Source organism: Rana temporaria, chromosome 3 (assembly GCF_905171775.1).
Source record: "Rana temporaria chromosome 3, aRanTem1.1, whole genome shotgun sequence".
Lineage (NCBI taxonomy): Eukaryota > Metazoa > Chordata > Amphibia > Anura > Ranidae > Rana > Rana temporaria.
In genome coordinates this window covers 334,697,107-334,709,253 of record NC_053491.1, presented here as the reverse complement: position 1 = coordinate 334,709,253, position 12,147 = coordinate 334,697,107, and the positions used below count along the sequence as shown (strand labels likewise).

Below are 12,147 nucleotides of genomic sequence, written 5' to 3'. Positions count from 1 at the left end.
GATGCAGTCGCCGCCATCTTGCTACACCCTACACTATGCCTTGGAAACCACCGCGCATGCGCCGAAGTCTCATCGAGCATGCGCGGGTTTCCATGGAGGAAGGTAAGTATACAAACGCTCGGGTTTTTCGGCAGTGTCGACACTGCCGAGAATCCTGATGAGAAAATAGAGAGCAGGTTCTCTATTTTTCTCGTCAAGATTCCCAGCAGTTTACTCGACTAAAAACCATACACACGCACGGTTTTCTCTGCAAAAAGCTCTGCCAGCAGTTTTTATGCCGAGAAAACCATGCGTGTGTACGAGGCTTGACTTGTTCTGTACAATCTAATCTTGTTCTGTGAGCTTGTTCCTTGCCTTTGCATGCAGCACACTTGATTAGTGCCTCGTACTGCCCCCTCTCCCCAATGAGTGACACTGCATAGGAGATAAGTGAGCAGGTGTGCAGGAGATCTAATTTTAAGGGTTGTAATAAAAAAAAAGGCTTGGTAGACTTTTACAAGTCACAGATGGTGATAATACACTGAAATAGCCTCCAGTCCAGCATCAGTGTATGTCCTATTAATGTCCTGCAATATTTTATGATGCCTGCTATAAAAAGCCACTCGCCAAAAATATTTCTTTCCAGTACCAACAGCAATGATATGCTGTCATGGAATATAGTAATAACTGTATTCTGTATATTAAATCTCATGTGTTATTGGTTAAAACAGCCTGGAAGGCATGATAAAAATGGATGTAAAAATTCCAAGTGATACTGAATTAGACATAATGGCCAGTGAGGTGCAAAAGAAGCTTTTATTGAGCTTTAAAATAAGATTTAGGCTTGTACATACAAAAATAAGGTGTTAAATGCAAGTGTATGTGTTTTTTATTTCCAGCGGGTACCCTCAGTGAATGCAGATTAAGCATAGATATAGCTTTGAGTAGAAAAATAAAAAAATGTCTATCAAATATCAGAATAATGTTATAAAAGGCTTTTTTTTTTTTGCAACGGTTTCTGTAAAAAATATTGAATTCTTTCCAACTGCAAACCGCACTTGCACAGATTTAAATTTTGTTTATAACCTTGGGGGGAGAGTATGGTGAAGCTCTAAAGCCTCGTAAACACAATAGTTAACCAGAGGACAACGGTCTGAAGGACCGTTGTCCTAGGTTAACCGATGAAGCTGACTGATGGTCCGTCACGCCTACACACCATAGGTTAAATAACCGATCGTGTCAGAATGCGGTGACGTAAAACACGACGTGCTGAAAAAAACAAAGTTCAATGCTTCCAAGCATGCGTCGACTTGATTCTGAGCATGCGTGGATTTTTAACAGATGGTTGTGCCTACTAAAGATCGGTTTTAACCTATCGGTTATCAATCCATAGGTTAATTTTAAAGCAAGTTGTCTTTTTTTTAACCTATGGTTAAATAACCTATGGGGCCCACACACGATCGGTTTTGACCGATGAAAACAGTCCTTCAGACCGTTGTCCTCTGGTTAACCTATCGTGTGTACGAGGCCTAAGCCAGAGTTGAAAACGGAAAATTGTATACTCCCCTTTCCGTAATTTTCCTTTCCTGATGCATCTTCATGGCAGCACACACTGGGTTGTGACTCCGCCCCCACAACCTGACAGGATTGGTTAGCTATAAATTTGAAGGGGAGACGTCCCACACCATTCTCTGTATATATTACAAACCAGCGGGGTGGGCATCTGTGTGCTGCCATGAAGATGCGTCAGGAAAGGAAAATTACGGAAAGGTGAGTATACAATTTTACATTTTTCTGACGCAATTCATGGCAGCACACACTGGGAAATAACTCGCCAGTCGGGAGGGTGCAAGTAAACAATAATGTTTATTCTATAGCGCTGAGGAATTGGCTCTAACAACAGATCTGCCGAAGTCGGCGGTAGCCAAGTGAGCAGAATCCACTCTATAGTGTGAAATTAAGGTATGTCGGGAAGACCAAGTTGCTGCTCTGCATATGGTCTCTGGTGAAATCCTGCAATATGCTGCCCACGAGGTAGCCACTGCCCTGGTCGAGTGAGCCCTGATGCCCTCGGGAACCGTAAGTTGCTGAATGGAATAGGCTTCTTTGATGGCTTTCACTAGCCAGGTACGAGAGGTAGCCGATTGGCCTTGTCTGCTCCCGTGTGGGATAACAAAGAGAGAATCCGTCTTCTTCAAGTGAGATGTAGCTGTAATGTAATTGGAAATGGTTGACTTGACATCCAAGGCTTGGGGCTCGCCCCTCTAATTAGTAAAAGACGATGTCCTGGTTTACCTTTGGTCTAAATCGGTCTGAAGGTTTCAGTACCACTCTGTCAGGGAAGAACATTAAATAGGGTTCTGTAGCCATAAGTGCTTGTATCTCTGACACCCTTCTAGCTGATGTAATTGCAATAAGGAAAGCCAGCTTCAGAGTTGGGTTCCACAGTGAGACTAAGTTAAACGGAAAAAAGGGTAGATTGGACAAGGCCTCGAATACTTTCACCTTCAAGGTACACGAGCTCAGGCCTTTGTTAAGCCCTGACTGAAGAAATTCAAGAATTCAAGATGGTTCTGGTGAGATAGGATTCCAATCTCTTTGTTGTGACATCGACACAAACCTCTACCAGATTCTAGTGTAGGTGGTATTAGTGGAGCTTTTTCTAGCTTGCTTTAGGGTCGATATTACTTCCTGGGAGCATCCTTGTTCCCTTAACCTAATCCTCTCAACTTTAATGCTGTCAGATGCAGCTTCTCTGGGGCTGGGTGGAAGAGTTGCCCTTGACATAGGAGATCTCTGGTTACTAGTAGCTGAATTGGAGGCTGTGTACTGAGTTGTAACAAGGTCGTAAACCATGGCCTTCTAGGCCAGAACGGTATTACTGCTAGAACCGTGGCTGAGGACTTCCAAAGCCGGGCCAGGAATCTCGCAATCAGAGGAGTTGGAGGGAAAATGTACCCCAGCTCGAAGTTCCATGGGTGGACTAGGCAGTCTGTTCCTTCGGCTGATGGAAAGGGGGCTCTGGACAAGAACCTCTGGCATTTGGTGTTTGTTGGCGTGGCTGCTAGGTCGACCTCTGGTACTCCCCAGGACTTCGTAAGAAGGGAGAATGTGTGGTGGTTCAGAGACCATTCGTTGTTCGACAGTGCGGCTCCTGGTCCCTCCTTGTCTCTGGATATACGACACTGCCACCTTGTTGTCTATTCAGATAAGGACACGCTTTCCTTCCAGAAGAGGCGCAAAGGTCATGAGAGCCTGGAAGGCTGCCCTGAGGTCTAATACATTCGACACTATGCCCTGAGCTTGAAAGTGCCACTGGCCTTGGGCTGCTTGGTCCCGAAAATATGCTCTCCATCCCCTCTGGCTGCCCTCCAATGTTACTACTTCTGGACTTGGGGGAACTATCGGTCTGAATTTCCTGAGGTTGAATGGGTGCGTCCACCACCATACTGACTGTTTTACCCGACTGGGGATGTGAATGGTTTGGAGCATTGATGTTCCGTTCCACTGTCTGAGAAAGGAATTCTGTAAGACTTGCATGTGCCACTTGGACCACTGTACCATGGGTATGGTCACAGACATGAAACCCAGGATACTGAGGCAGGCTCTGGCCGGTAGGTGTCTGGGTGATAACAGGTTCTGCATCTTCTGGACTAAGGGCTTCAGCTTCTCCTGAGGGAGTTGTACACAGTTCAGTTGACTAGCCATGCAAAGTCTTGCAGGGTCGTGAGCAATAACTTCCGGTGATGAGTCAAGGTTTCCCAATTCTCTGCCAGGAGCAGTATGTCATCCAGATAATGATGGACTTGCAACCCCTTCTCCCTGAGAAGTGCAATCAGGGGTAGGAGAACAAAGAAGTGGGGACCACTGCGAAAATTTAAGCTTCTTTAAAGCTTGTCACATTGCCATAACTTGCTGTTTGCGCCCCTGAGACCACCAGAACGGGGTTCCCTCCATAGAAGCTCCTTTAGAGACTGTACAGGAGGGACTTCCAAACAGGAGAGGCTTGAACCTGCTGGGGCGATTTGCGGTAAGAGGCATACTTGTGTCAGGTGAAGATAAAAAAAGAGAATGGTGCGGGGCATCTCCCCTTCAAATTTATAGCTAACCAATCCTGTCAGGTTGTGGGGGTGGTGTCACAGCCCAGTGTGTGCTGCCATGAATGCGTCAGGAAATTGGATTTAGCTCAGACTGACCCCACTGTGTGTGATGTCTGTGGTAGTGACACGGACATTAGATCATCGTTTTCTCTGCCGCAGAGACTGATGTTGGCTGGTCTATGGAGGAGGAAGGAGCAAACCCCTGAGCATCAGCTTATCTTGTAGGGAAATAATAGTGATTAGTTGCAATAATCCATCTGAGAAAATTATTGCCCCAAAAGTGCTCAGGCAGGCCCAGTTAGGAGAATTCAAGGAGAATCTACAGCTGTAAGTGTCATGCCTTCAGCGAGGTCTTCTTATGTCCATTGTTAATTCTTGTATATGCTAATGGTATGTATAATACATTGTAATATTGCCATCTAGTGGCTTTTTACATACTCAGTATTTGTGAATAATTTACTGAAGGTAGATAGAGATTGTTGCTTAAAATCCAGCGTAGCTTCCCATAATTCCACTGGTCTATACCATGAGGTCTGGGAGACACCCCTCAGTATCCATCTTTCTTCTGCAGACATGAACCTTCTCCAGAGGACTCCACATCTATTCAGCTGATATTCTAATGTCAGCCTATGGAAACATCGCTGGTATGTTCATATCCCTTCCCCTAGTTAGACTAGTGTGTTGGGACTGTTTATTTTGTATACTGATTGTATGTTATTTCTTTTTATTCAGTTTTACTCTAACTTTCCTGCTATAAAAGTTGAAAAAAGGACCTTGCGCCTGCCTCAATGAGTTGTTAAGGGAGGAGAGTTAGCCGTATGTTTTTAATCATACCTTAGCCACATATAGTGAGGGCAGAACAACAAGATTGTATTTCAGTTTGACCGTAACTGACCAGAATGATCCTGATGGTCAGAACTAGAGCCTGTCTTCCTCCTGGTGTACAGGTCATTACTGAATCTACTAGGAACACCCTCTGTAAACGGTACAAACAATATCAATTGCCTATGTCTAAGACTTATTGACTTTGTGGTCTTCAAAATCTAAAGTTATTTGCAACATAATGTCAAGGTAATATCCTTCACAGAGTTGAAGCATGTAGTGAAAGCTCCAGGTGAAATAATCCTCCCTCTAATGTTTAGGTGCTGGTCCAGTCTGCGGTCTGAGCATAGACTCCAATTTGAGAGACCAGATGACTGCACTCTAGATTATAGAAGAAGAAAAACTTTATTCCATAAAATCCAACAAGTTTTTCACATCAAGACATCATAATACAGACAGACAGCAGCAAAGGTTGACGCGATTTGCGAAAAACATCGCTTGGTCATAAGGTTATGACTAAGCAAAGTTTTTCGTAAAATGCATCAACCCTTGATGCTGTCTGTCTATATCATGATGTATTGATATAAAAAACGTTTTGGATTTATGGAATAAAGTTTTTCATCCTCTGTAATCTGGAGTGCGGTCATCTTCACAACCAGCCTTACAGACCACATACCATGGTTGTCATCCTCGTCCTCATCCTCTGGCTCACTGCTTAGTTAATGACCATGAACAAGTAAGCAAGCATTTAAAGGGAATATGTCATTGTTTACTTAAAAAAGCCACCCTTGCCTTTGATATTTTCCCGATCAGTGATTTGTCCAGCAAAGATTATGTTTCAGAAACCCTTCATTTCTCATCACCAATTGTATTGACAGTGGAATATTAGTGTTAGGAATATTAGTGTAAGTAATATTAGTATTGTGGGCCCTTAAAGTGATACTTTACACACACGGTTTAATTTTCATTATCTTCTATTGCTTAATATGGATGATGGCACTACAATTATAAAAAAAATAAAACATCTAAGTACCTTTTTCCTAGTCAATATCTCACATGACCCAGATCTTCCCCAGCTTGTCTGCAGGGAAAGATAAGCAGGAGGAGCTTATAGTCCACTGCTGCTGGCCACGTTAAAAAAAAAATACTTTGGAAAAAAAAATAGAATCAATAAACTCTTTTCAATTGCCATACACAAACATATTTAAAACACATCTTTATTATTTAGTGGAAATTACATGGTGTGAATGGATTTCTGCCAGTCACAGGCTGTGTCACGACCCCACCAGCCTGTGTCTTAGAACATGAGGGAGGTAAAGCCACCATTATTCTACATGTAATATCCTGCCCCATTGTGATTAGCTAACTAATGTGCATGGAGGAGGAGGGAGGGAGTGGGCTGTCATTTACCACTGTGTATACATCCACATGTGTGACTTTATAGTGACATGAGCTGCTCAGATGTGATCAGGGGGGGGGGGGATGCTCAGCATAGAAACTCACTGAAAACTGAGCATGTGCAAAGTTGCCACCACAGCTGCAAAATCCCTAGCTGAATTGGGGGCATAAACAGAAGGTGGAGATAGAGAGAAGCACGATCAATCAGTTTTTTTTTTTTTGCAGAATACAGAAAACAAATTTCATAGTGACTGAGTGAGTATAAACAGCATGTAATACACCATTTATTAATAGTTTTTTTATGGTGTGGGTTTAGTGACATTGTAAGTGGCTGAATGATTCTTGGTAGCATTGCACTTTAAAGCTTAAGTGCTGCTAAAATCAAAAACAAAAAAATCAGCACAAGAGACATAACTTAGTAGGATGCGTCCCTTGTGCAGATACCTCTTCTTTTAGTAGAAAGCACCCTTCTCCCAAATCAATCATCTTCAGTCAATTATTAGATTATGTCCCATTCGTAGAAAGGTTGAGCTCCCTTAATGAGACGCTGTGACAGAACCTTATTTATGTCCCTTGTGCTGATTTTTCTTCTTTTTTGATTTTGCCTGCACTTTACCTTTAGGCTGGGCTCACATATATGCAAACTTGATGCAGATTTCCCCACATCCAATTTTTCTATGACGGGAGAGTTCGACCGGCTCTCAATGGAGCTTGTTCACACAGCCCTGGGGGGGGTCCACATTTAAAAAGGGTGCTGTGCGTCTTTGGTTCAGATTCAGGTGCAAATTCAGGCAAAAATTGAATCGGTGAGCAGCAACGCACCGGACCGCAAGCTGTGAACCGCGGCTGCACATACAGTTGAACCTCGAATTTTGAGCATATTCCGTTCCAGGAGTATGCTCGTAATCCAAAGTACTCTCATATCAAAGCGAGTTTTCCCATTGAAGTCAGTGGAAACGAAAATAATTTGTTCCGCATTGACTTCAATGGGATGCAATACCGAATGCAGCCAGAGGTGTGGGGGGGGGGGGGAAACCATTGAGCGCCGAAAACGGTCGAAAAGGCCAGAGGACACTTCGGCTTGTTTCCTGTGCCCCCGTACCTCAGGCCAAATGAGGTACTGCAGGCCTATTTTCGGCTCTGCTTGGCTTCTGCGCCGCCGTACCTCAGGCCAAATGAGGTACTGCAGGCCCATTTAGCTTGAATTCTGCTCGTCTTGCGATTCAACACTCGCAAACCGAGTCAGAATTAAAAAAAAAAAAAAGTTGCTCGCAAATCAAAATGCTCTCAAACCAAGTTACTCTTAAACCGAGGTTCCATTGTATGTGAACACGGCCTTAAGCAATATTCTGTGTATTTGGACATTTCATATATGTTGACAAGAGTGCTTTTATCATATCTATTTTATTTTTAATATTCTGTGTATGCCAACTTAGATGATAATGCTTGATGGGAGAACTTGGCAGGGGATGGGGGCAATAAAGTATATGCACCACAGCAGGCCAGCACTAGTAAGACATTTTGGGTTCGGTAGTCTGGAGTGGGGATACTTCATCAAATTGCAAGTGCAAAAAGGAGGACTTGCTGCAGTGGCTCCCTTTACAGTTGTCACATGAGCAATGCATAGAGCTGATTCTGGAACATGTGTCAAAATAAATAATTTTATCAGTCCTTTGGGAACACCCACCTATTACCATGCCCTTCATTTAATCCAGTACTGTAACCACTTTGCATTGTTCTTTCACCTAGAAAATATCTGTCTTTGCAGTAAAAGTGCTAATTGGTTGTGTTGGCCTTCCAAGGCCAAATGCTCCAAGTCCTTCCCAGATTCTTTACTGCTTTGGTAATATCAGTGAATAGTAATTATAAAAGAACAAAATAAAAATTACTGTATGGAAGCACTATATTTACAATATATTAAAGATAAAATATAGTGCTACAAGATAAAGTGCACTGCATATGGTTGGTAGACATTCTCTGGTGCAACATTGTACCCAAGCAGAGCTTTAGAAACACTGGATTCCTGAGTTTAAGATAAATACGCATTACCCCTTCTCTATTCCAGACTTTAGACAAGGCCAGGACATTGTCACATGTAGAGCAGAAGGCATAACTAGCCTGATAGAAAAGATTCTAATAGGTGGGCAGACTCTCTGTAAATATAAAATGTAGCACTGAAGGGTACCTGCCAACCAACTGCAATGTTACTTTGCTTTTTAGTGTCATACAGACATACTTAAAGCACAGTCTGAGCATTTGAGTATACATACTCATCAACTAATGCAAATATTTGTATCTGAACTACTTTTAAGCAAAGCAATGTGAAGCAATCTGTACGCATTGTCCTAACACCGCAATTAAATCTATAAGTCTGCTGATTCAGGCACAAAGGCCATTGCCCACCCCCGAGGTGCCCGGTTGAAGCTGGGTCTTTGGAACATGAATTGTTGCCCGCTGGGTAATTCTTCAACCTGAGCTTGAATTTCCTCAAAATTATATGGAGCTTCTCCGCCATTAACTATAGATAGACTTCCAAAGGGTAATGGAGTTCTGGAAATAAAAAAGACAAAAACCTTATCAAGAAAAATCTTTCATTTCATTTGACATGCATGTTCACAAATCAAAAAAAGTAAAGTTTCAAAAAATAGAAGTGCTTGTGACCTGCTGTACATGGCAAAAGAACCCCTGAGCATTTTTTCACAGCCTGTCTGAGTCCTTGTAATGCAATAAATACTACTATCTGTAATTTACCCCTAGACTCCTATTTTATATGACCTTGTATTGCAACATTTATTTGTAACATTATTTGGACCTCATGTAAAAGCCAGCATGTTTATGATGCCTAAAGCTTGGCGCTGCTTTTCTTGCCACAAGACAACCTATGGAGAGGAAGTATGAGGGTTCTATATTGAGCGCTCTTTGTAAAAAGCTTTTTGGCTTTCATACTGATCCAATGGCTCAAGAACTTAAAGGGTCACTAAAGGAAAAAAAAATGTTGCCTAAAATGAATGTCTGCAAGGTAGACAGACAGAATAGTGTAATGATTCTGTTAAAAAACGAGTAAATACCTATTAAATCCCTTCATCTATATCACCTCCGGCATTCTAGTTTCTCTCATCTTATTTCATTTTTCTCTCATTCACTTCCTGATTTGCATCGCTCGTTAATGTAAGAACTACATTTCCCAGTATGAATTGCGGCACGCCCAGTAATTCACACCTCCTTGAAGTCTCTAACATGTAGAGAGCATCCTGCCGCACAGATGTAGTTCCCAGGAGGGGGTGAGCACATTACTGACCACCGCAGTAAAGCCTCCCATCACGGTGGTCAGTAAAATCAGACAAGCAGGAAGTGAACAGAACAGAAAAGAAATAGAGCAACTTCTGAGCAAAAACGAACAAAGAGGAAGTGAAAAGAGGAATGTCTGTAGGTAAAGGATGCTTATTATGAAAAAAATGTTTTTCCTTTACAACCCCTTTAAGTACTTCCTATGTCACTGAATTGGAACAAGTATTCAGGTTAGGATATTTGGCTTTACTCTGACTTTAAAAATCTACATGCTTGTTCTGGGTCATTGTCCTGGCATTTAGTATCTTCCAAAGGAAGCTGGCAATCAAAGCCACATCATTTCTTTAACCACAAATTTACTTTAACCTTCCCCCTAGCCAAAGCTTAACTTAATTTTTTTTTTTTTACACAAGAACTTTATTGAAAAATATTTTTGGAACAAGACTATACAATAATAGTGATATTACAATAATCAAACTTTTAACCTAGCCCCTAAAATGAACACTTCAAGTATTAAAGCGACACTAAACTCTGGTTAAAAAAAATTATATACAAGTATGTATTGTGACAGGAATTCTGGTAAATCTGTGTGTGTTGTCACAGACGGGACATACATTTCTGCCTTGTTTAGACAATACACCAATTGTAATTAGGCGTCGGCTGCAAATGTAGCCAGAAAAGGCTAAAGGCCATTGGAAGACTCCAGCTGTTCAGAATTAGGCAATTAAGGCCTTTATAAGTAGTCCAGATGATTACCACTGTTTGGCTGCATCCTGAGTCTTTGTGAGTAAGGAGAGCAGTGCCAGAAAGTCTTCTGAAAAGGTGAGGAGAGGATTAATTTTTCTGTGTGATAAAAATCAAAAGACTATTGTTTTTCTGCTGTATGACCAGCAGTGTCTGCCCTAGCACTAGGCTGTACCAGACTCCATAGATAGGTTACTGTGTGGTGAAGATAGACGCCCCAAGTGGCCAGGGTTTATTTTATGTTTGATTTTGTTTATGCTGTTTGAATGCTTGCACTTGTTTCCAGCAAGATGGAAGAATAAACCAAAATCTTTGTTTTCAACCGTCTTTGACTGCCTGTCTGTATAAATTCAGTGTATAGTGAACCCATCCAAGGGGTCATACACCCCGCTACCGAGCTAACCCCTTACAGTATTTATAACTCAAAAAAGTACTTTCTATTGCTCTTATGCCGCGTACACACGACCAGTTTTAATGGTCTAAGAAAACAAAGTTTTTTTCGACCTGATTCTTGTCAAGCCTGCCTTGCCTACACACGATTGTGAAAAAAAAATGCTTGAGCAAAGCGCGGTGACATACAACACATACGACGGCACTATAAAGTGGAAGTACAATTCGGATGGCGCCACCCTTTGGGCTGCTTTTGCTGATTTCGTGTTAGTAAAAGTTTGGTGAGAGACGATTCGCGCTTTTCAGTCTTTGTGCTTTTCAGTCTGTTACAGCGTAACGAATGTGCCATCTCCATTACGAACACTAGTTTTACCAGAACCAGCGCTCCTGTCTCATAACTTGCTTCTGAGCATGCGCGTTTTTTTCACGTCGTTAAAGCGTACACATGACTGTTTTTCACAACGTAAAAAATAATGCGAAAAAATAGAGCATGTTCTAAATTTTTAATGGCCATTTTTCATGTCATGGAAAATGCTCTGGAGCCCACACGCGATCGTTTTTAATGACATAAAAAAAAATGTAATTTTTCACATCACGAAAAACAGTCGTGTGTACGCGGCATACCTCCAAATCTTCAAATTCCTTCTTTTTTCTGCTGTGATCCCTGCTAACAGGGCCGCTGATAGGCCAGTACAGCTGGCCCTTTTGTACCGGGCCCGGCCAGCAGGGGGGCCCGGCAACCTGATCAGATCAAAAAGTTAATGTAGTAAAAAAAATCCTGCAGCCGTGTCCCTTAACGTCCATCAAATGCCCAACCACCACAACCATTTGATACTGCCATACCACCGACACCTCCCAACCCCCCCCCCCCCCCTTTAAGATTTTCCGGCTTTTTTTTTCCGTTTTATTAGATCGCAGGAGGGAAGGGACTATTTTGTCTATTTCGGGTGCGGAAGAATACCACCTCCGCACCGCTCCCTGTGCTGGCTCAAGTCCCGGCCAACGGGCAATTGCATTGCTAGGCAGGTGCAGGGGGTGCGGCCCGGGTGACACCATCCTGACTCTCCTTAGGTTTTTTTTTTTCCGCTGACCCCGCTGGAATAACACGCCCAGCTCCGCAGCCGTGCCTGGCGTGTGTCCTGCTTCCTCCTCCCTACTGAGCCAGTGACATCTCACAGACATGATGATGTCACGATCTCCACCCGGGCGGCGCGGCTGCACGCGATCCTCGTCTGAGTCTCCTCTCCAGCTGCAAGCGAGTGCTGCAACAGGTAGGAGGGAGGAGGGAGGAAAGGGTGACACTTACTATGGGATGTCCACTGCCCAAGCCTGAGCCTGAAGTGAGGTGTGAGGTGTACACAGACCAATGGAGGGACACTGCTGTGTATGCTGAGCTAAGATTTGTTTGGACTGTATTTTCGTAGAT

The 12,147-nt window shown here is 42.8% G+C and overlaps 1 protein-coding gene across 1 annotated transcript in view; it reads right to left on the bottom strand.

Moving 5' to 3' along the window:
* Nucleotides 1-8,390: 8,390 nt before the first annotated feature.
* Nucleotides 8,391-12,147, bottom strand: part of MYOZ3 (myozenin 3) — a 57,853-nt gene continuing 54,096 nt past the window's right edge. The window contains exon 6 of the mRNA XM_040345041.1: nt 8,391-8,849. Coding sequence (XP_040200975.1) covers nt 8,663-8,849 — 187 coding nt within the window. The 3' untranslated portion in view covers nt 8,391-8,662. The remainder of the gene's footprint in view (nt 8,850-12,147) is intronic.